The sequence below is a fragment of the Pelophylax lessonae genome, assembly GCF_965119305.1.
Source record: "Pelophylax lessonae genome assembly, chromosome: 6".
In the NCBI taxonomy this organism is placed as follows: Eukaryota; Metazoa; Chordata; class Amphibia; order Anura; family Ranidae; genus Pelophylax; species Pelophylax lessonae.
In genome coordinates this window covers 247,074,103-247,099,894 of record NC_138773.1, presented here as the reverse complement: position 1 = coordinate 247,099,894, position 25,792 = coordinate 247,074,103, and the positions used below count along the sequence as shown (strand labels likewise).

Here is a 25,792-nt window from a genome sequence, read left to right as displayed (position 1 = left end):
TTACAGCAGTAATCAGCACAGCCATAGCTGCGCGTTCTCCGGCCGCACCAGGGGGGGAATCATCCCCCTCCTCGTCCTCTGCCTCCCCTTCAGACTGGGAGGAATGAGACCCTTCAAGGGGCACACTATCTACGGCAAACATTTTAGACTCAGAATCAGAGGAGTGAGAAAACCTAGGCCTTTTCCTAGAATCCCGTTCAGCCATCAAAAGATCCTCTTTGGCCGCTAAAGTCGCAAGTGCAGCAGTCAGTGCAGAAGATTCAGAGGAGCCTGAATCATCCACCAAAGCAGGGGGGAAATTTGCTGTCCTGGTACTCCATAAAGAAAAAATGTTATGGTGCTGGCCCTTTAAGACGTACGGCGATCCCACCGCAGTACACCGCTATGAAGGACTATACTGATAGACCCCGCAGGCAGGAATAAAGCCGATAGCCAGAAGTATTCTCCACAAAACAGCAAAGACAGACCCCCACAAGTGTTACCACGCTTGTCTGACGATCTCCTCTGCATGAAAAAGGAAGTGATGTCACACCGCATGAGGCTGAACAGGAATCAGGCTAAGGAAAAATGGTTGCCCATAGAAAGTAATGGGAGGCTCCGGGAAAATGGCCACCGACATGTGTACAGAAGAAAGCTCATCGCCACACACAAGATGGCGCCCGAAGGCGCCAAAATACACTACATACATAGCTGCAGAAGTGCCCATAGTGAAGCCAAGCAGCTGCCCACACCTAAAATGGCGGACCCGTGGTTTTTAACCCCGCAGCGGGCCGCCGCATATGTCTGCACCCAAACACCCCACAATAGTGGCACTCAGGATAGGGACCCCCACAACCCCTCATATAGCATCCCAGACGCGGTAGTGCCCCCGCAGGGATCGGGAGTAATGCGAGCCCTGAACGCACAGACATGAGGGGATACCACAGACACATCAGACTGCCATCCCCAGACAGAGGCCCCACACAGAATGTACTTACCGTACCCGATGGCGTGGGCGCCTCTCATCGACAGGAAGCCTCCCACCCAAGGCGGTGGGGACGCCGTCAGCTAAAAACGCAGGATGCTAGAAACGCACAGAACCGCGATTGAGATGTCCCAGCAAGGTGGCCACCTCGCAGGCTTTCATCCCTGAGGACAGGTCGTTTGCGAGGCCAGGGCGTACGCATAGCCTGCTAAATGCTCAATGGCGGGCTGGGATTCCATAAGGCCCTCTGTCCTGGAGCACCAGGACGACCAGTACGACTCCCAGCTCCGCAACATCGTCGTCATCCGAAGAGCTGACTAACTAAACGCTGACAAATAAACAGCTAGTAGTGCAAAGAAAAACAATTGCAGAAAAGAAAAATCATAAAACAGAAGAAAGGCTGAGACCGTAGCCCCAGCACAGGGAAGCCTATCTTACTCCTAACTAGGCAGAAGACCAAACTGGGTTGGGATGGCTGATAGCAGGGGGGTATTGGACCAGTGGGACAGCCCTCATAGGTGTGTCTATGTAAATTACTTTGTTTTTTACAAGTCTTATGCCTAGCTTGCTCCTATGGATAGGAGGTCAATACCCATTGGTGAAGACTGAATGAGTGGGCGGCGACTGTCAGAGGACGTAAGAGAAATTTAGCATTTTTTTTAAAAAGCTGGCCTCTGAAATTTTAAAATTGTTTTTAAAAACTATAGTTCTGTGGTATTGTGTGTCTGAAATTCTTCTTGAACTCATAAGTATTCTAATTATATCATTTTCGTGTGTGTCCCATCTCAACATAGAAATCTTCTGTCGTTATACAGAAACAGAGTTAAAAAAAAAAAAAAAAAACACCAGCCAGAATATTTCCTAAAACCTAGGTTTAATAAATTAATAGGTGCATGCCTGATGAAAAACACATTTAAAAAAATAAAATGCAGCAGCAGCTGCCGTCACCATGCCAAAGTGTCAGTAAACATTATAAAAAACCTCACGTTCTTGAGTTCAGAAATAAATGCAAATAATGCATCAAAAATTGAACACAAAAAAAAAAAAAAGATCAAAGGAAAATAAAGTGTGCAATACAAATGTTATTAGGGATAAGAACCGTTTTCACAAAATAATTATCCTAATCGGATTATGCAGAACATAAAAGACAGAATCACAATAATCTCACTCAAAGAGAAAAAACATGCTGATTTACAGTCACGACCCGTTTAGCTAGAAGAAATCTCCGACAAAAACGGAGACATACATGCAGTCATTTAAAAGTATGGTTACACTGTAAACACTTAGCAGTAATGGCACAGAATGGACATCACTGCTTTTACAATATAATTGATTGCCACGGTTAAAACAATTTAAAAACTTATTCTGGTCTGTGTACACAAAAAGCAATGGTAAACGATACCCTTAGCTTCAGCACAGTGAAGGCAGTCATTTTGTTTGCTGGATCAGTATGCGCATGACAAAGAAATGTACACAATTACTACTTGGGCAGGCCATAGACTATACACCATTGGTGGAAGGAAAGCAAAAATTGCTTGAGAATCGTTTGATTCCTCCATCAAAACAGTCAGTGTTGATGGGGGAATCCCTCCCGCTGCACTATTGTGCTCTATTCCATCTGCAAATATCACATGAAAAAAATTGGACAGACTGGTTGTACTGAAGTTGATTGATGGATCGAATTCGGTACAACAAGCTTACCCGTAGTTGGATAGAATCTCGGCCAGTCCCTGCTGAACCGACTGAGGTCTGATCCATCGATGGCCGGCTTAAGGCTTGTGTACATGGGCTATAGAGGTAAACGCAAGAAATTGGGACCTACAAGAGTAAATGCATTTATGGAAAATACACTGAATTGCAAGCAAGCCCAAAGAGACCTTTACCTTGCTAAAAAAACAGCTTATTTTAATTTTACATCTATGCAGGGGTCCCAAACCCTGGTGTTCTCTGATCAGGAGATTTACACCAATTATGGTTGATAGCTAGGCCTTAGCCCTTTGTCTCACTATTGTCCCTTGAGGCTGTCTATAACATTGATGGGCTGATAGGGAGGTGAAAGAGTCAAGACCACACTGTCAACCAGTAGAGCTGGTCTATAAAAGCATACCCGGAGCACCCCTAGATTTGGGGCTCCAATGTTGCTCAATAGTAAAGTGGTTCTAAAGGCTCAAGTTTTTTTTTTTACCTTCATGCATTCTATTCATGTTGGAAATGCCTGTTGGTAAACCGAAATGTTTTAGCAGGTTTAACATCCTTTCAGGTACATTTTAAAATTTGTCTGTGAAGTGTCAGAGTGGAAAAAAATAACTTTTTTGGTCTTGCCATAAAATCCTTTCCTCTGTTTTTCATAGACGGACACAGTTCCATAAATTCTTTGACCCTTGAGTTATGCAGTTCTCTTAGGAGTAGGACACTAGGCGGAAAATAATTGACTACGCCTATAGGGCAGTCCCAGGGGGTATACTCCCACTTCCTGCTATAGGACTTCAGTTTTGTAACAAGCAGTGTCAGAAGAATACATAACCCAACTCAACAGAGAAAAGGATTTTACAGTAAGACAAAAATCCACAGTTTTTTTCTTTCATTCATTGACGGACACAGCTCCCGAATATTCTTGACCATTGGGACGAAGAAAAAACTTCCCACAGGCTAAACCTAGCCAACCAGGTAATATAGAGCTCAACCAGGAATGACTGGAGCTCACCTGAAACATACACCCTCAAAGAGGACTAGTCCTCTCAAACAGTAGCCTGCAAAACCTTGCAGCCAAAAGCAGAATCCGCAGATGCAAACACGGTTGCCGCCAGGCACACCCTGAATGCCGGAAGCAGATCAGATCCAGAGAACGCAAGAAGCAAAGACGTCCCTCCACCCCTGATACGGGTGAGGGCGCCAATTCAGGCAAAGGAGGGCTTGTCTGCAGGTCTGGAAGGACCTGCTCTCTGCATACCAGACCAGGTCCTCTAAGAACCTCCGGAGGAGGTCCTGACAGACTTAAATCCCTTGACTTGAGATCCTGAGGAACGAAAAGGCCGCTTATGAGCCGGAAAAAAAGGCCCACGGCTGCGACAAGACTCTCTTCCCCTGGCAACCTGTGGAAACTCTGGTCCGCAGATAAGCATTTTAGCCATAGCAAGTGCCGAAGGCCAACTGCTGTCACGGACAGCCTAGAGACTAAGGGAGCCGCATCCAGAGAGGTATCACAGACGAACTGCAACCCCTGAACCAACTGGTCCGCCAACTCCGCAAAGGCAGGGAGAAGCTGTTCCCCCTCCAGATCCTGGCACAAAAATCTTTGCCCACTCCATCAGTCTGGGACACCAAGGCTATGATGAACATGTGGCAGACCAAGTCTCTGCTCTCCTGTCAAGGGGATCTTTAAAGGCCGGTGACTCCTCTACCGTGAAGTAGAGTGGATTTATTCAGCCTGGAAACCTGAGATTCCACCACAGGTGGGATTGTCCACTTATTTAACAGAGACCACTCAAGGGATACCGTCTATCAAAACGCTTAGGCACCGCCATATTGTGTTTATGACAACCCCACTGACTCGCGACAAATTTGTCACATTAGGCGGAAAAAAAGGGAATACCTTTTCCGCTTTTGAGGACCTGCTGGTACCAAAGGTGACCAATGCCTCTGACGCAGCAGCAGCGTCATCCTCCATGTCTTAAGTTTTCCACACCGATACAAACAGTGCATTCGCCAGTGCCTGTTCATACGCAGCTGCAGTAGAAGAGGATCATCCTCACGATCAGAGCACTCGGAAGTGCGTGGACACAGACCCAGTAGGGGCGCTATATTTTAAGCTCACCCTGAAACATAACAAGTAGGGGAGGCGGCCGACCACGATCCAGCAAGGGGATGCCGGCCAAGGGCTCACAAAAAGGACCACCTTTTAGACACCGCAAAAAAACAAGTGGGTCTCCCTCCTTACAATGCATAATAGGACATAGCCCCCTTAAAGTGGGGCCGCTAATCCACACAATAATGGAGGCAAGACTAAAAAAAATTAGGCGAACCCGCGACGCCACCCGGTTCAAGGGAGGCCCCAAGCTGACCATATGGTTTAGGCCGCAGCTTGCGGCCTGCCGAAACTTATGTGGAGGCCCAGACTTAATTGCACGGATACTCAACCTGGCAGATGCCCAGGAGAAGAGTTGGGGGCTTTAGCTAAACTCACTGAGGCCTCCCCCAAATGGCGGTCAGCAGGGCCGCTTCACATAGGTTCCAGACAGCAGCTCGGTCAGCAGTGAGTAGGCAGCAAAGCTGCGGCCTAAAGTTTTGGGGCGTGAGGCACGTACCCGCGGATAGTAAACCATCCGCTCCCGCAGCCCAACCACCGCAAGGGGCCCAAAGCACATACCTGCCCTAGTCACTAACCCCCAGGAGGCAGGGAACCTGCTCAATCCCCCGTTGTGCACCTGAAAAAAACCTGGTCAGCAGAAACTACAACCAACCCCCCTTGGGAGCATGTAGCAAGCCAGCTCGCAACCGCACCAAGGGGGTGGAGTGGGGGACCGAAAGACCCAAAGTGACTGTACAGAAGGGCTGGGGGGGGAACCCGGGGGTCCGACCGTCTCAGGGAGGGGCCCACGTCACACCCAAAAAACTGCCAGGGGAGAGGGGGGACACTATTTACCACACCATAGAAACGGCCGACCACCGCACCATCGGAATGGGGGTGCTGCGGGCCAAGAGGCACGCTGCGACTCAGGCCGAGACCAGGTCATAGGCGTCCGTTTAACTCGCCGGCCAGCCCCCGTCCAGTGGTGCTATGTCGCGGTCGACCTAGCGCGGAGCTGAGGCCTGCGCGCGCTCGCTGGCCGAACTTGGGGGACCATAAGGATCTAGGATATCCAGTCGGATGCCCAGTCCGGCAGTTGATTGTAGTTCTTACAGGAATAGAAAATGAGGAAAAAAAATTCCATTTAAAAAGGAAGACATGCTAGGACCAGAGATCCCAGCAAGGAACTAGGTCCTTACTCCTGACTAGGCAGAGAAAAACTGCCTAAAGCAGGAAGTGGGAATATATCTCTTGGGACTACCCCATAGACATAGTAAAGCTTTTTCCTGCCTAGTGTCCTACTCCTGTAGGGGGCAGCATAACCCAATGGTCAAGAAGATTCTGGAGCTGTGTCCGTCAATGAACGAAAGAGAAATTTTTTTTTTTTTTTAAATGGAGCAAAGAGCCCAAGTTTTGATGTCTTGCTACTTTAAAATGGCTTGGCATTTTTCCTGTATGACAGTACCATGGATCTTACAACTTAAATACAGGGCACAGATTGCTCAGCAGCTTGTTTTCATCGACATGTGCTTTGTTGCAGCACTTACCCAACAAGCATGGATCCTATTACATTTTGAAAACTGTAAGAGCAAGTTTTGCATTTTAAATGTCATGCTTTCAGTTAGAACTGTGCCTGATATTGACCATAATGGAGGTATTTTTACCCCATCCATGAATACTGTATCAAGGATAGTAAGGGCTCACTTACACAAGCAGTAAACCATATCAGAGTGGTTCCCCTTTCAAAAACCTTTGTTCATCTCTGTGACGAATCATGCCCTTTTTCACATGCAATGCAACTCAATTGCAACTGTATGCAAGAAAAAATAAATGGACAGAAGTGCATCCTTGACCCGCCAAAGTCCAAATTAGAATCAAATTGTGGATATCTGACTGCATTAATTATTAGGAAAATGAATGCAGACTGCCAACTATGCTGGAAGATATCAGAATCCTGGGTGATATATTGGTCTCCTGTCCCATGTCAGTGAGCCTTTTTAAACCAATCCCACTTTCATTGGGGAAACATTGTTACGGCTATGGATCAGCAGTTTTTCTAGATATGCAAATCTAACATTGAACACCATCTTCCACATGTTTCACCAAATAGCAAGTATACCCAGACACGGTGAGCTTGTCCATGGCAACCGTTCTTCACATGCTTCCAGTAACAAGGGGCAGAGTGTGTCATCAATTATTTCTCTGTATCAAACACTGAATCAGTCACAAAATGGCTGCCGCTTCAACAACTAGGCACAATTTAAATAAGGGAGTTGGCCAGAAAAGTTTGCTCATCTTTGCAGTAAAACAATCCTTCATATTCCGGAATACAGTTCATGTTTTTTTCTTTTTCAAAATAAAATGTCCTCATTTTTGATTAACATTTCCACCACCAGTCTCTGATAACGAATGTCATTTAGTGCTGCCATGGCATCTAGCTCTGGTGCCCGCATGAGAGTTGGTCCAAACACTATGCCAAGGTTTTCTGCGTTCATTAAATTGTCCTTCTCATGAAGAGTTACCCTGCAGGGAATACAAAATTACATCTCATTATACTTGCTGTGCATCTAAATGAAGGGTTATCTGTAGGGCATTGCAAGCAAACCAGAACATGCAAATAACCCCCCTTGTGCCCCCCAAAGCATTGTGTACTTTTCAGTTTGAGTTTATCGCAGGCTGTGACATTATTCAATAGGAAGGTCCTATTATGTGTTGCTAGGACACTGCCTCATTTTTCTCTAAGTTATGGCCAAAGGACTTGTGAGCACAGGAAGCAGAGGCTGTCTGACAGCAAGAGACAGAGAGGCCATTTTGTATGACGGATTTGTGTTAATTAGATGTGTCATGCTGAAATGCAAGAGTGCCGCTACTACTTAGAGTCTATATTTTGTAGTTTAATAAATAATTGTCAGCCTTGAATGCCATAGTTACTAATGTGCTATTGCTGTAGCTTTCAACAACTATTTCCCTGGAGACAGAATGTAAGTGTGGGAACGAATGATTAAGAAGTGATTTGGGGTGGGATTTTTTTTTTTAAATTTAGATAAAAAATTCACCCACAGGTTGAATAAAGCAGACCATAAGTAAAAAAAAAATAAAAATAAACAAGGTCTGCTTCCATGGATTGGCCTGCAAAACAAATAAATACAAATGACCCAGATGCTTTGTCAAGTGATTTTCAGCTGATTGTGACCCTTTACCTACTATGCGTTTTTATAACTTGCTAATTGAAATTAGGCATAGCATCAAGCAGCCACTAATGAATGCCAGTAATTCAGCATGAAACAGGACAGGTCTCCTGATCTGTAAATTTGAGCATGCACCAACTAAAACATTCTAACAAGTTAAAATGCTAAATTGCAGTAAAGTTTTCAGGACTCAGTGTTATTCCTGTAGGCAAACAGTATAACAAATATACTGTGTAACTGAATGAACAGTAAAAAGCAGTCATATAGGATAAAATTCCTAGACCTGGGCAAAAATAAAAAAGGGGCCTAACTGGCTTGGTAGATTTGGTGATGGAAATTTAGGCACACAAGTTTCTAGTATTTACACCTAGGATTGCTGGTATGACATGGTCCTGCTGCTGGCAACAGCATCCGGATCACTAAGAGGTCACTCACTGACTCCCATGGCATTGCTCCCTCGTTAGCCAAACAAGCGGGATGCCTCTCTGAACCTGGTCCCTCTTTAGAAAGCAAATTCTCCAGTGGTTTAGCAAGCGAGTAAGCCATTGAAGCAGGAAAGTGATCGCCCTTGTTGCAACTTAAAAAATGTATCACAACCAAGTTCCGAATTAAACCTTAACCCGAACATAAACTCTTAACCTAACCCCTAACCTCTAGGGGCTTTTGAATAGATAATGTCATTATAATAAAAACATCAATAAAGTTATCAGTTATAAAGTGCCAAAATGTCATTGCTCCAAACCTGCATCAAAATCTGTGTGTCAAAATTAAATGTGTGTATTTTTAGTGGTTTAACATTTACAAATTTGGTATCTCTTATTACATCAAAGTGCATAACAGTGGAGTTTATTCATGCTGGAAAGGATTTTTGGCTGGGATGTACATAGATTGAAGTAAATTTCTTTATTTGCTAATCATCAAAATACCAAACACTTTCAGTCCTGGGAATTGAACCACTAAGGTAAGCTGGGACTGTGTAATGTAAAGGAAATGTATTTGTAGATGTGCAGTGTAAAATAAGGGAATTTTATTTAAATAATTGCATTGGCTAATTCTGTTATCTTGTCTGCAGCACATCCTCTGGAGTGGGTCTGCTACAAACGATAAAGAAAAGGGATTATGGTGGATGTATCATGTAGCACAGTGTGACCAATTGGCATCTAATGTTTAAAGAGACTTGGGAGCCTGGCAATGAGAAAACCAGCTTCACTGCCAGTGGGCATGGCATAATTTCTTATTGCTGGAGAAAGAACTGGAAAGAGCTCAACAATAGCTTTTCTTTAAAGTAGAATGTCAAATTGACTGTAGAATTCAAAGCTTTCTGAGTGATTTACCTTTTCAGATGGGCCATGAGATATCTCAGTGTTTCACAGTGTGCAGGAGGTAGCAGCTTCAAAGCTTCGTGAAGAACTTCTAACTGTGTGTCAGGGTCCACGGCCTCTAGATGATGCAAGAAAGACATTCATTAACTCTTTCAGAAGGCTTATGCCACTAAGTTCTAAACATGTCTCTGGCAGAACCTGGTTGAAAATCCTAAAAACATAAGAACTGACTTTTCCACAAGCATTCCAGAGAATTTTTTTCCTTTTCCCCATCAAAAGGTGCACTTGAAAGAGCTGGTCACAAAACGCATTAAATGCAGAAATGGTGGACTGGCTGCTACTGCAGCAATGATATCAAAACCACCAGGACCCTGTAAGCATGCAGTTAATATACTTTCCCCAGATTTTGGTGGTTTAACTTTGAAAGCTCTGGTTCCAAGCCACATTTAAAAAAGCAAGCAGGCATATTAACCACTTCACATCCTTAGTCTGTTTTAAAATGTCCTGGACTTGAAGTGGTTAAAACAAGCTCATGGCTGCAGGGATGAGATTGGTGTTTTTTTTAGCTGGCAAACAGCCATTCAGTAAAAGTCATCCAGACAACTCTACAGCTACAATCACTTTTACAGTAACCTGCAAAAGGTTTTACCAACTTGAAGACCAGGCATTTTCTGGCACTTTTCTTTTACATGCGAAAATCTGTTTAATTGTTTTTTTCCCTAGAAAATTTGTCAGTAAATGGTTAAAGCATCACATATGAAAAGTTCTAGGTACGGTAGTTTTTTTACCATTCTACGAAAAAATTGAGTTTTTACATTTTTTTTTTTTTTATCAAAGAAAGGAGTTTTATTGTATAGAAAAAAACAGTATACCAACAAGCACTATTCATAAAACATGTACATTGACATAATCATACAGAGTTAAATACATTAGAGGTCAGCTTGGCTTGTAGAGCCAAAGGTAAATACTGCAGGACACATTATATATTGAGAATAATGAATGTGAGGAGAAAATTCTCAATACACATGAGCAGAGCCAAGTACACCCAGGTAGGGGTCTGAGTAAGGGATACATATAGGAGGGTACAACATGTTTTTGTAACATAGTATAACTGGTTGCTGACCACACGCTGCCTTTTTACTGCGGCAGTGTGGCTCTCTCAGGCAAACCGGCGTAGGTCTACATCGGTCGCACGCCTGCAGCTAGGGGGCGGGGGTGCGCCCCCATTTGTCAGCAGGGAAGTCGATGCACGGGGCAGGCGGCTCCGATTGCTGCCTGACTCCCGTGATCGTTCCCCGCTAAGAGAGAACGGTCAGCTGTTATAGGATCACAGGTCTCTATGGTCATTTCACAAGCCATGCCCCCCCACAGTTAGAAACACGTCCCTAGGTACAGATTTAACCCCTTGATCACCCACACTGTTAGCCCCTTCCCTGCCAGTGTCATTATTACAGTACCAGTGCATATTTTTAGCACTGATTACTGTAGTAATGTCACTGTCCCCCCAAAAGTGTCAAAAATATCAGTCAGGGGTCCGATCTGTCCATCGCAATGTTGCATTCCCGCAAAAAAAAACAAAACAAAACAATAAATCTTTCCCGTAGTTAGTAGACGCAATGACTTTTGCGCAAACCAACCAAAATATTTATTATTTTTTACCAAAAATATGTAGCAGAAAACAAATTGGCCTAAAATGTTATATTTTGATTTTTAAATTTTTTTTGGGAATGTTACATGTGAAAATTGTCGTTTTTTTTTTTTTTGTTTATAGCGCAAAAAATAAAAATCGCACAGGTGATCAAATACCACCAAAAGAAAGCTCTATTTGTGGGGAAAAAAGAACAATTTTATTTGGGTACAGCATCGCACAACGAATCGCAAAATATGGCCTGGTCATTAAAGGGGCAAATCCTTCCGGTCCAGAAGTGGATAATTATGTTTGATGGGGGGTTTATTCCTCATCCGTGCAGGTGGAGGCATCTTCTAACCACCTATCACACATTTTATAGTATTTGTTTGGGCAACCTCTATGCTTATATAATATCTTCTTTATAGGGAAGGGTGACATTAATAGCCCCAATCCAAAATTTGTTTTAGAGTATTTTTTCCTGAAAATATGCATTTGATAAACAGCTTTACGAATACTGCGCAACATAAAAAAAAAAAAAAAAAAAAATAGGATTTTTGTACTCACAGTAAAATCAATTTCTCATCAACGGAATTCATCGACGGACATAGCGCACCATCATGACTATAGGGTTATATAGCCTTCTGTGGGAGTAGGACTAGGCACAACGACCTATGGGCCGTCCTCAGCTAGTATAAAACCCCCTCTCTGCTATAGGTATTCAATTAAGTAGCAAGCAGTATTAGAAGTATCAAAACTCCATAGAGGGGTGGGTGCTGTGTCCGTCAAACTTAGAGAAATAGATTTTACGGTGGGTACAAAAATCCTATTTTCTCTTTAGTTTATCAACGGACACAGTGCTTCATTAATCATGACTACAGGACGTCCAAAAGCAGTGCCAAAAAGGAACATGGGAAGGCTAAACACAAGAGCCCTATCTGGGTCACAGGAGCTTAACCAGGACACAGGAGCCCCATCTGAAATAAATATTTAGAGAAAAACACCCCTCAAGAGGGAACAGCCCCTTAAACAGCAGCCTGCAAAACCTTGCGACCAAAAGAAGCATCTGCAGATGCCAAATAATCTACTTTATAGAACTTGGTAAAAGTATGCACCGGCCATCAAGTGGCCACATTGCATACCTGAGATATTGAGGTTTGATGACGGAAGGCCCAGGAAGTACTAAGCACCAGAGTAGAGTGTGCCGTGACAGGGAAAGGAGGAACCCGACCTTTAATAGAATAGGCGTAAGTCACCGTCTGTCTGATCCATCTAGAGATGGTAGCCGATGAAGCGGCCAGCCCTTTCCTTGGTCCTTGTGTAATCACAAAAAGTGAGTCTGACCTCTGAAAAGGACTCTGTGGGTGCCAGAAACCGAATCGCTCGAACCACATCCAAGGTATGCAGAGCAAACTCCTTGGGATGAGCCGGCTTGGGACACAAGGAAGGTAACAATGTCCTCATTCAAATGGAAGTCTGAGACAACCTTACCTCTGGACTACCAAATAGGGACTACGACAGGATAATGCCTCCAACTCCAACACCCTACGAGCCAATGTAATAGCCACAAAAAATGTCACCTTTCGAGACAACGTAGGTAAGGGAATCTCTTGAATATTCTCAAATGGAGGTTTCTTGGGAACCAAGAGCACTACGTTTCAATCCCACAGCAGCAAAAGAGACCGTAAAGATGGATCCATTTGTCGAACTCCCTGAATGAAGGCATGAACTAAAGAGTGTGTGGCTAGGGGTCGCTAAAAGAAGATTGCTAAGGCAGACACCTGGCCCTTGATGGTACTCAAGGCCAACTTCTGCTCAACGCCCCGTTGAAGAAAGGTCAAGATATGAGCCACAGAAAAGAAGCGAGGATGAGCGCCAATCAAACACACCAAGAAATGTACGCTTTCCACGTACCATGGTATATCTTGCTAGCAGTCGACTTCCTCGCCTTCAACATAGTAGGGATCACTGATGCAGACAAACTTCTATCCCTCGGTATCATGCTTTCAATACCCAAGCCCTCAAAACCAGCGACTAAAGCAGGATAGAAGCTCAGCCCTTGGGACAACTGGTTCTCTCTGAGAGATAGCCCCTGAGGGACACTTACGACCCCCTGAATGACCAGAAGACCCTAGATCCTTTGCAGGAACGATGGAAGAAGCTCGAGAAGAGGAAGGTATTGGCCCCACAGTGGCACTAAGATGACTGCTAGGGCTGGGCGATAAAGCGATACCGATATGTATCGCGATAGTCAGGGGATCGATAGCAATACAAGACTGTGAACGATAAAACTTAAAGTCCGCTCCGACGGGTTTAAGCTTTAAAAATGGCACCGCCCGTCGCATACACGTCACTGCGCACGCGCTGCCGCCGCTCGGGAGAGGCCGGGAATAGCCGAAGTTACACGAGCGACGGCGGCGCGTGCGCAATGACGTGGCGGCGCCGGGCGGTGCCATTTTTAAAAAGAATGGAGCCTCTGGAACAGGTAAGTGAAACAGCTTCACTACCTGCCATTATGCAGGGCTGCGGGCACACTACAAGGGATGCAGTGCTGCGGGCATGGTCTACCTGTACCATGCCCACAGCACTGCATCTCCTGTAGTATGCCCACAACCTCGGATCCTCTTGCACCATGCCAGTACCCTGCATTCTCCTGCACCATGCCAGTACCCTGCATTCTCCTGCACCATGCCAGTACCCTGCATTCTCCTGCACCATGCCAGTACCCTGCATTCTCCTGCACCATGCCAGTACCCTGCATTCTCCTGCACCATGCCAGTACCCTGCATTCTCCTGCACCATGCCAGTGCCCTGCATTATCCTGCACCATGCCAGTGCCCTGCATACTCCTGCACCATGCCAGTACCCTGCATTCTCCTGCATCATGCCAGTGCCCTGCATTCTCCTGCACCATGCCAGTGCCCTGCATTATCCTGCACCATGCCAGTGCCCTGCATTATCCTGCACCATGCCAGTACCCTGCATTCTCCTGCACCATGCCAGTACCCTGCATTCTCCTGCACCATGCCAGTGCCCTGCATTCTCCTGCACCATGCCAGTGCCCTGCATTCTCCTGCACCATGCCAGTGCCCTGCATTCTCCTGCACCATGCCAGTACCCTGCATTCTCCTGCACCATGCCAGTACCCTGCATTCTCACCCTAGGGTCCTTATTTTAAATGGGTAATAAAAAATATCAATAATTATCGATATCGACCGATATGAAACACTGATATCGTGATACAGTTTTCAGCCATATCGCCCAGCCCTAATGACTGCGGCATTTACCAGAGGAACCCATGACCTTGCCACGAACCTCGGTATCTTCCTGTTGGACATATCCTGCTGAAGGAGCCACACACAGGCCTGTGCAAATGGAAGTCGGGAGAGAAGACTGTCTGAGTGACAGCAGCCAGCGAAACCACAGCCTGTGGTTCGCCCAAGTTTGACTAGAAGAACAACATTAAATCCAGAGAGTCAGACCCAGGTGATTCAATTTCCTGGATGGGGATAGGGGGGAATTTGGGTAGTTTGCATGTCACCCCAACCCTTTTGTAGGAATTATATCTGCACAAGGAGGCTCAGGGAGGAAAAAAATCACAAAATGGATAAACTCTGCCCTCCTTCTTTGGTACCCCCAAAAGGATAATTTCGTGGATCCCCTTGACGCTCACGAAGGAGGCCCACGAGGCCGCAAACCAGCGAAGATGGGTGTTCTGTTATGGGTGAGGGCAGACCTTCATCCTGAAGGGGTCTTGTCTGAAAGGAATGAGAAAGAAGCATAAATTGCAAGGACAAAAAGATCCTAGCAGGGAGCCTAGGTCTTTACTCCTGACTAGACAGAAAGAAACTGAATACCTATAGCAGAGAGGAGGTTATATAGCAGCTGAGGAGGGCCCATGGGCGTAGCCAAGTTTTTTTGCTTTGCCTAGTCCTACTCCTGCAGAAGGCGATCTAACCCTATAGTCATGATAAATGGAGCGCTGTGTCCGTCGATGAACTAAAGAAAAATTTTAACTGCCACCATTTATTCTCCAGGGCCTCTGCTTTCAGAAAATATATAATGCTTAGGGGATCTAAGCAATATTCAAAAAAAAAAACATTATGTATTTAAAGGATAATTTCACCTTTGTAAAAAATATAATAAATTCATATCATCTGCAGGTAAAAAAAATGTATATGTATTATTTTTTTTTTTTTACTAGGAGCCTGCAAAGCATTGTACCCACAATCAGCAGATCGTGCGTGCAATGCAGGACTCCCGCAGACTGTCTATGTAAGCTTGTCTTCTCATACCTCATAAGGGCAGGCAGTTACACACTGACAGAAAGAAACAATGAACTACCTAGAGCACTCAACAGTGCCCTGGTAGTTTATTGAGAGCAACAGGCCAACAGCTGCAATGGGTGTCAGTACTTGTAGTTCTCCCCTTTGTGAAGGAATAAAGCAGCCAATAGGAAACAGCACAGCACAGCCACATTTTTTTTTTAAATTGTGACAGCAAGTTCAGGGAGAAGATCCCTGGCCCTCTGTCACTAACAGCGGCAGGTCGGGGAGTGGCTGCAGCAGTAGGAACAGGTTACATGTTCCACCCTAAAAATGGGTGGAACATGCAACATTTTCTCAAAAGTGAACTTACCCCTTAAAACATGTGAAAAATGCCCCAGACACGAAGCGGTTAAAAGGAAACTTGTGCTTAAACTAGTTGGAGCTGATTTATTCATCAGTATACATTTTAGTCCAAGATTAAAAAGAAACACACAAATACTTAGAGGGTGATAATATGCAAACCTTCACCATCCCCTTTGGGCACTCTCTCACCTTTAGGGTTTGACCTTAACAACAAAGGTCTCAAGCACATTTCCCTTTAAATACGGGTTTAATAATTCATTAATATATTTAACTAGAGATTTACTAGGCTGGTAGGCTCAAAAATACAAAGGTAAACCTATAGTGCTTTTCGTAAATCAATTTATGAACATCATCAACTCACATGAATGCAAAGTAATGACATCCAGATAAAGTGCAAGGCATAGAGAAGAAGCAACGCTGCCTGCATGCCTCACTCTGCAAATCCACTGGCTAATCTTCCTCCAGCCCGCACAACACAAAGAAGCCCCAGATGACATCAACATTGATGAAACACATTGGGCGGAGTCTAGCAATCACTTTGGGAGGAAGGTGCACTATGTTGGGGCTGGACAAGGTGAAGGATTAGCCAGTGGCTTTGCAGAGTGAGACACGCAGGCAGCAGTGCGTCTTCTCTATGCCTTGCACTTTATCAGGAAGTCATTACTTTACCTTCATGTGAGTGTATTATCTCTATTTTGATGATGATAATAAATTAATTTGTGGAGAGAGCTATAGGTTTCCTTTTTTTTTTTTTTTCAGCATACCAGCCCCGTATATGCCTCACTGATGGGATCGATTAATAAATTCTTAAACCCTGAATTTAAAGGGATACACGCTTGAGACTTTTGTAGTGAGGGCCAAACACCAAAAGTGAAAGAGTGCCCAAAGGGATGGTGAACATTTTACTTTATACATAAGTATTTATTTTTTAATTTATTTTCAGTTTTGGACTGATTTATCATGAAGCACTGAAATTTATACCAATGAAGGTAGTTTTGTCACTATTTGGCACTAAATCACTGGAATGGCTGATTACTACTTGTTTAATGTAATATATGTACATTCATTTTTTTGAGAGTCTTAAAGAGGAAGTAAGCCCACCAAACTAAAATGAAGAAAAAAAAAAAAAAAAACCCTGTAAGACAAAGGCATAATAAGCTCGTATGCATTGCATACTAGCTCATTAAGAAATACTTACCTTAGAACGCTCAGACCCCCCGGCAGTGCCGCCTGCTCAGCGACATGACGGCCATCATGTTCGGCCGTCCTGCTTCCTGGTTCGCGTCCTCCGGCCATCTGATTGGCCGGAGGCGCGATGCCATCACTACCGCGCATGCGCGCGGGAGCCGCCGTTCTGATGGATACGGCACGTCATTGCCTGCATTAAAAGTAAATATCTCCAAAACGGTGCAAGTTTAGGAGATATTTACAGTACCTATAGGTACAAGTTATAAGAGAGGGCTTACAAACTCTTTAAGCTTGCCATACATTATACAATTTTCTTATTCAATTTCCTTAAGATTTACCTTCAACTATGTAGTGCAAGGGCCTACCTGACTGCATACAAATTGAAAGTGTTTAGATTTTACCTAATATTTGATGGTTTTGGCAAATCTAAAGGAAAATTGTACAAGAAATAATAATGAATATATATATATATATATATATATATATATATATATATATATATATATAAATAATGTATGGTCGGCCTTATACCAATAGAGATCATGTATTTCTGAGTGCAACATTTATCATAGTGTATTACGGAGGTGCTTTTTCACTTTGTGCTTGTGGCTTAACGCAATCAGCGTGCAGGATCTATAATGCAATGACAAGTCTGTAACAGACCTACAGTTTCTCTAGAAATGCCAATAGGTGAAAAATTAGACCACTGTTTACTTACTTGCAGACTCGAGGAACTTGGGATATGCGTCATATGTAATCAGTGGGATTGGAAGTTCCCTGAAGTACAGTTTCAGTGCACCAGTTATAATGTTAATGTCTTCATAGGCATTTACAGATATGTCAGCTTTCTCACCATCTAAAAAAGAAAAGCAGTCAACATATACTATTGCGAGACCACCTTAAATCACGTTTAACGCTATGCAAATAATTCAAAAGAGATTTGCAACAGTAGATGAATTCATTTACAGGCACCCGGTAAAAGGTAATGTTTACCCCTTTCGCTGCCAGGTCCGTACGTCGTACGGACCTGACCAGAGGGGAGTTTTACACACACTCGTGGTGGCTGCAGCTGGGCATGTGTATGTTTGACAAACCGACTGCTGGATGTCAGAGGGAAGCAACTGGGGGGCTATGCCACTGCCCAATTGCTTCCAACTTTTTGTCCCCCAATGTAATGAAAAACATTTTTTGCAAAAAAAAAAAAATTGTAAACGATTAAAGTTAAAGTTACACCCAAGCACATAAAATCCCACAAAAAAAAATGCTAAGCCCCCCTCTCCCCCACATACATGGATGTACCAACATAAAAACACTTGTAGGGCACAAAAATGTTGATTGCAATACAGATATTACATGTCATCGCACACGCTGAGGTGAGAGCAATAATTTTTTGCACCACAGCTACCGTGTAACACTAAGCTGATTACCTGTAGGGGTTTTAATAACAAATAATGTATTAAAATACTATTCGCCTACAGAAAATATGGGGTGCTTAAGTTTGTCACCATTACACAGGCACACGCAATTTTAGGGTTGAAATGCTGGGTATCTTTTTACTCGGCACAAACTCAGATTTTACCAAAAAGTGTGTACTTTATTGTGTTTGTGGCCCCTAGAATTACTTTTAGTGTATTTTTTACTGAAAATGTGCATTTCCTAAACCTTTACGTTAATATTGTGTAACAAACGATTGGAAACACCTTTCAGAAAATGTATAATATTTAGGGGGGCTTTATGCAATCTTTAGGGCTAAAATAATTTTTTTAAACGTGCAGAAAGCGCTTCTATGGACAGTATGGGCTCTGCTGGTATCAAACAACTCAAGGTGTGTAAGGATACCTGTTCCCCTGCTGTACGCTGTGGTTCCTCCAGCTGCTACATCCCTACAGGACACAGTAGTGATAAGAGACTGGCAGGAGAAACCAAAGCATGCAGCAAAGAACAAGGTATCTGACCAAACCAAAATTTTTGGATACCAGGGGCACTTAAAGCTCTTCATAAGAGTGCAGATTGACTCACCAACTGCTGGAAAGGTAAGTATTACCATCTTTTACAGGGTACCTGTGAATTATTTTTTTTACTATAATGACAGAGTTGCTTTAGAGCTGAACTTCTGTTGGTTCCCCATTGCTAAATGGCTATAGGTAGGTAGAATATTCTGCACTGAGGTAAGCCAGACTGAACTGGAAGTAAAATGCAGCTACAGCATATAAAGTATACAAAAGGTAGCTGACAAAACATCTTCTAGCTGACAAGACTCATTAAGCTACCATTAACACTCATTTAGCACCACTACAGCTCAGAATTGTCTGTGGCCCATATGTAGGTTGCTAAAATTTTGTAGATAACTTTAGGTTTGGCTGAGGCTGATCATCCCTCAGGAGGAGATCAACCCAGACCAACAATACAAGCAGACCAGTCCTTCTGTAAACAGAATTGATACCAGTATGGACAATAATTCACAATGAACATGACTACACAGACACAGATTTTTAAAAATGTAATTTATATTCTACCTCGGTCGAAGGCCATTTTGGCATCTTCAATGAGATCAGTGAATCCTGATATTCTATACAGTCCTTCTGAATTCAAGCCTGTCAAAGAAAATAAAGATACAGAAAAGCGTAATTTGCAAAGCAAAAAGTAAAAACATATTATTTGTTTTAGTGGGTTTGTGCAAAGTACAGATTTGTACTAATTGTATTCTAACAATCTTCAGTGGCTTTTTCAATAGGAACTCAACAAGCTAAATATATGTATTGTATCTTATATCTTATGGGCTCTTTCACACGGCCGCTCCGCTTGTCCGCAAATCATCCTATTTTTTTGCGGATGATTTGCGGACATAATGTAAGTCAATGGCACTGCGGATGTCAGCGGAATACCATCCGCTGACATCCGATTTTCCTCCTTTCAGTTCTGTTCCGTTATTTGAAACGGAACAGAACCCTATTTTTTCATCCGTTCAAAAAACGGAAAGGAAGGAAAATCGGATGTCAGCGGTGTCATCCGCTGACATCCGCAATGCCATAGACATACATTATGTCCGCATATCATCCGCAAACGGATGGGATGATATGCGGGCACACGGAGCGGATGACAGAATGTCATCCGCTCCGTGGAAAAAAAAAAAAAAGTCCCGCAGCGGATTAGAAATCCGGAGCGGCCGTGTGAAAGAAGCCTAAAGTACTTTAAAAGGCTTATGTGTGAAAATCTAACCAAGTATCAAGATCTTATGTCATGCACAAACTTCAATGATGATAGTCTAACTTTATAACATCTGCAAGTTCTAATTTAATGGAATAACTAAAAGGTAATATAAAAACCTTGTTTTCATGTATAGTTTTAAAATATATATGTTTACATGCTTGGCTACACAATGGGCATGTTACAGAGCTGACAAAGAGGTCATAAAAAGCAGTTAGGGCTTCACAGTCCAGCAAAAAGTTTCTTTTGTGCAAAAAGTCAGGGTACCTGAAGGAAACCAGTACAAACACAGAAAAACCCATAAACTTTATGTTCTGTGTTGCTGAAAGGAATGAGAACCCAGGGCCTTGTCACTCTATACTACCCCATAGATATAATTCCATAAGATCTCACCTCTGGACTCGATCTCTCTAATACACATGTCCACCACCATCGGCCTCTTCGTGTTGTGTGCTTTAACCAAGGTGGTGAGGTCACAGCTGTAAACTTTCTTGACATGTTTTAAGTCCGGCTTGCAGTCGTTAGGAACCATCTTAGAACACTGTTTATGAACATTTAAACCACAATCTAGAACATAAATACAAAAATACTGTAAGGAAAACCATTTTGACAGTAAAAACATTATTAAAACACAAAAACCAAACACATCTAGGAAAAAAATATTTTTTTACTAAGTACACGAGAAGCAAGCTTTATTCATTTGTACAGCAAGTAATAAAAAAATATGTATATAAAGATATATTTTATCTTACCTTCCTGATCTAATGAGTTATTTAAATAAAATATATTGGTAGTAAGACAGAGAGACTCTGGTACGAGTGAAAGTAATCTCACAATTATTCTAAAAGTCAGTCTATCAACAGGACAGATTTCTAGAAAAACCTACAATGCGTTAAGCAGTATGAGCCATGTAAAGGACTTAAACACAAAGATTATGCTTTACATGTGTTATATGCAGTATTCCTGGTCACAGCTCCCAAATGTAAATTTGTTCTCAAAACCCGTCAGAGGCATTGGGTTGAAGACACAAATTGCATACATGTTCTTGAGAAGTGAAGGAGTACTTCAACATCCTGAATGATGTGCCCATCCTGGAGGTTTCATTCATCCTGGGAGTGTGACAATGACCACCTTAAAGGTTTTTCACAAAGTATTTTGTTTGATGACCGATACACTCCAGTTAGAACAACATTGTCAGCCTTCTACACAATTGGAACTTCCCTCTCCCACTCAACATTGATTTTTTTTTTTGTTTAATCCTCATGCTGCTAGCATTAGTAAAAAGATAGGAAAGTAGATCATATTTACTTGTTTTAACCTTTTTTTGTTTACATTTCTTCAGTTACTTCCTGGATTCGCGCCTAGACAAATGATGCCATACATCCCAGGAGTCTTCGGGAGGGGAAGAGAGGAGGGGTTTTCTCAGCTAAGCACACCTTTCTGCATGCATGCTTGAGCTAAGGGTGCATGGATTACAGGAAGTAAATGCTACATAAATGATCTGCCCTTATTCAAGATGGCCATGTCAGAAATACTTGGTGGGTTGTTTTTGAAGTGATTTCCCAACAAAATAAAGCATGGAGACATGGGTGGATGGGGGAGTTTGCTTTAAATATTAAAAATGAATTAAATAGGGTTTTTGGTTTGTAATGCTTAGATGCAGTGAAGATCCACTTTAAGGTATGTGCCTTGTAAGTATAATTCATTTATTTTTCTTATGTTGAGCTATAGAGTTAAATGGAAAAGCCCATCTACCTGATTAAAATATATTAAGCGCAATGACTAGTTGTGCGCCCAACACGTGCATATTGAAAAGGTAGGTGTACCGTGTACAGAGAGGTTTTTATTGCTGGCATACAAGCTAACCTTTCAAGGAACAATACTTTTCCTGCTAAAAAGCTCGCTTAAAAATGAAAGGCAATCACAGCTATTCACGCTGAAAGTTTGGAATGAGAAATGTGCATTTACTCTTAACCTAACAATGCCAAAATGTACAAAATGACAGCATTCAGGTACAATGGCAATTTGGAAGCTTCAAGTGATTTGGATTCTGGTTGTGAGCCATATTCTGAAGTGGCACGCCCTAGTCAGGAGGAACATAGAGCCATACATAGAAGGCTGTCACAGTGCTAAGAACTGAAGGATGACAACACGTAATCATGAACACTTAACATTTCATACAAGACTAAACTAGATACACTGTTTGAACACATGACATTTTCCATGACATAAGTGATGAGAGGACCTGCATTACTAGGAATGTCAAATTACTCTGTCTGCAATTTTTGTTTTGGGAAACCAATTATTTTTGATAAAAAAAAAAAAAAAGTTTGCAATGTTACAATACAACTTTCAGTCATGACCTCCAAAAAAACATTGAAACTGGGAGCTCAATTCCATTGCAACATCCATTCTGAAAGGAATTGGAATATTGATTGTGAATAGTTGTTAAGGGTAACAACTGCACTTTGATTCAGCTTTTCATAAGTAAGTCCAAACCCTTCCATGTTGAGATTCGAGGATAAAATAAAAAATTGAAAATTTAGCTTTTTACATTTTACAAAAGAAACCACCATACACATTGGTGCTCATTTAAACAGTCATTAGAATGTAATTAGTCATAATATAAAGAAACTTCACACACATATTACAGGTAGCCATGTAATGTGTGGATTAAATATTTAACAAAATATGTACTAAATGCCATGAATATGGTTAAAGCTGAAGTCAATGGCAACAAGCAGCCAAGTTGTGCAACCAAGTGTAGCACAATATGGTTAAACTGTAGTCGGAAAAAAGGAAAAAAAAAGGATCTAGCTATTTTTAATGAATTTGACTGTATCTCATCATACATTATATTACCAAAAGTATTGGGACGTCTGTCTTTACACACATGACCTTTAATGTCAGTCTTATCCTGTAGGGTTCAACATTGAGTTGGCCCACCCTTTGCAGTTCTAATAGCTTCAACTCTTCTGGGAAGGCTGTCCACAAGGTTTAGGAGTGTGTCTATGGGAATGTATGACTATTCTTCCAGAAGCATATTTATGAGGTCAGGCACAGATGTTTGACAAGAAGGCCTGGCTCGAAGTCTATGCTCCAACTGATCCCAAAGGTGTTCGGGTTGAGAAGGCCAGTCCCTCCACCCCAAACTCACTCATCCACATCTTTATGGACCTTGCTTTGTGCACTGGTGCATAGTCATATTGGAACAGGAAGGGGCCATCCCCAAACTGTTCCCACAAAGTGGGGAGCATGAAATTGTCCAAAATATCTTGGTATGCTGATGTCTTCTGAGTTCCTTTTACTGGAACTAAGGGGCCAAGCCCAGCCCCTGAAAAAACGACCCCACGTCATAATCCCCACGCCCTAGTCATTCTGCATTCAGAATGACTGAATACAGAAGCATTAGGCAGCGGCATTTAGGCCCTTAAGCATCCTTACCACCGTTTACATGTGTACTGTGCAAATCAGCTCAAAAGTAAACCTCAAATGCACAATTCTGTACTTTAGGTTTATGCAGTTTAATGCTACAGGGTAATGCTGACAAGAATTGGCTCATAGCCGACAATAATGTGGCATTCACATCTGTACATTGTATAGATCTGAGAACAGCATTTTACATGCCGTGTGCATGAACCCCTAAAAGGTAAGGTGCAGCAATGTGGATGTCTGCATAATTCTGAAATGTACCTGAAATAGTTGCCTGATAGGAAGGTACAAAGAGCAATGAACTGCAGTTAACCTTGGCAATCAAAAGAGAATTATGGCTAAAGTATTTTTTGTCCATATTTCTTTTGTGGGTCCCAGAAATACATTTACTTTTGTACTCCTGTGACCTTGAATCAGCCTATAGCTGATGGGGCAGAGCCGTGCCAGGCTCAGGAAGGATCCCAAGAATACAGTCGGGATCCAACTCTCTGCCTGAATGACAGCTGGCTCTGCCTTTCAGGCGCACGGCTAAGAGCCTTAGCCAGCAGTTTACTCCCCCTCCTCAGCCTGGCCCTCCAGTGAGCACAAGATGGGCAGAGCAGAGAGCGGCGACTGACAGTCACAGCTCTCCACTTGAATCACAATGAGAAATGAGCAAACAGCAGTCATGTGATAGTTCAGTTCACTGTGTTAGAGTCAGCATGGAACAACCGCAGTATCGCACAAATGCTACAGTATTGTTTTTTCACAAGCCCATACTTCTCCTTTCAACAGATTTTTTTCTTTCTATATATCCGGATATTCAGAACAAAAAATGACCATGGAGTGCTTGCTACACTTCTCTTGTCCAAATGTTAAACAAAGCCCTGAATAGCATGAAACAGTTAAAATGCTGTGTAATAGGATGTGTATCTTGTCCACTGAAGGCTAATACTGTATATAGGGTATTCTAATATACAGCTGGCAAAATGGCATTCCTGATTAAAGTGTAAGCAATTTATATGCAACATTTAAAACATGACCTACAATGGCATGGACTGAATAAAATGTGAACACATTTTTGTTACATACATGAGTAAACTCAGGAAATAATGATTCCACCTCACCTGACATTACTACTGAACCGTTAACTGCAGATGGTTCATTCCCTAGGACTATGAAAAGGATCAAAATTCATACGCGCTCTTTTCTGCTGGAATAGGGTCTAACCATCCAGGTTGCGTCAAGGTCCACGAATTGACAGATTTGATGGGAATGCTTCATTAGGCACAGGTTAGCATAGCGTATGGTGCCCTAACTAAAGAGTGTGTGCGTGCCTAAATGTGTTGTCGGGCACAACTGTTGATTTCAGAGTTCACTGTATTCCTATATATATATATATATATATATATATATATATATATATATATATATATATATATATATATATATATATATATATATATATATATATATATATATATATATATATATATATATATTTTTTTTTGACACTTTACTGATATTTTAGTATTTTTTATATACTTTTGTAATTTAACTATTTATACGCAATCCTTCATTTTACATATGAGCATTTAACATAAGATGCACACTTGACACAGGATTCGTAGAGTATTTGAGGGTCTTCTAAAGACCACAGAAGAAGCAGTTCAATTTCCAACTCATCTCTAAACGGAAATTTGTACAGATCCAGGACCTCCTCTGAATTGTTAAATGTGTGTCTTTTGCAAGTTTAAAGTTGAACTAAAGACAATTTTTTTTTTCGTTTTTGACAGAGTGGAGGGAGAACACTATTATTGTGGTCTGTGTCTTCATTAGGGAGGTTCACCCCTCTATAGGTCATGCTTACGGTTATCTCTGAAAGAGAAAAAAAATCCAACATTTTGGGTTGTCCTAGAACAGTAACAGAGGGGAAATCTTCCAATGGGGTCACTAGTTCTGGTAACGACCAGTAATTCCCACATTTATAAGGGATCTCCTCTCACTTAATATTTTGGCTATGGGACAGCAAGTGAATGGGACACAGATGGCAAACTTGACAAGGATTCCTTAATCCAAAATCATGTCAGACTAATGTGATTGAATTTGACCAATGTTTTGGACCAAGGTGGTGCTGTGGACATAGCCCCATCTTGATTTCAGCAAATCATTTGATACAGTTCCACATAATGATCTAATAAAAATGTGTGCAAGCTAGGACTTAACCCTTGGGTGGTTCAGTGGATACGCAGTTGGATAAAGAATAGATCCCAGAGTGTGGTTGTAAATGGGGTACATTCAGAACAGAGACCAGTCCCTAGAGATGTACCACAAGGCTCTGTACTCGGACCTGTTATATTACCATAATCTATTTTAGGTGATACAAATAAAAGGGTTGGTGGGTAAGGTAGATCTTGTTGCTGAAGACAAAGGTGTACAATAGGGTTGATGTCCCTGGAGGTCCCTG

At 42.4% G+C, this 25,792-nt stretch overlaps 1 protein-coding gene across 2 annotated transcripts in view; it reads right to left on the bottom strand.

Moving 5' to 3' along the window:
* Positions 1-6,907: 6,907 nt before the first annotated feature.
* The window catches only part of CHN1 (chimerin 1), a gene marked incomplete at its 5' end in the record, with an annotated part of 205,135 nt that continues 186,250 nt past the window's right edge, over positions 6,908-25,792 (bottom strand). For both annotated transcript variants that reach the window (XM_082260779.1, XM_082260778.1), the window contains 5 exons: positions 6,908-7,274; positions 9,274-9,379; positions 17,426-17,563; positions 19,224-19,301; positions 20,308-20,481. In XM_082260779.1, coding sequence (XP_082116905.1) covers positions 7,103-7,274; positions 9,274-9,379; positions 17,426-17,563; positions 19,224-19,301; positions 20,308-20,481 — 668 coding nt within the window. In that variant the 3' untranslated portion in view covers positions 6,908-7,102. The remainder of the gene's footprint in view (positions 7,275-9,273; positions 9,380-17,425; positions 17,564-19,223; positions 19,302-20,307; positions 20,482-25,792) is intronic.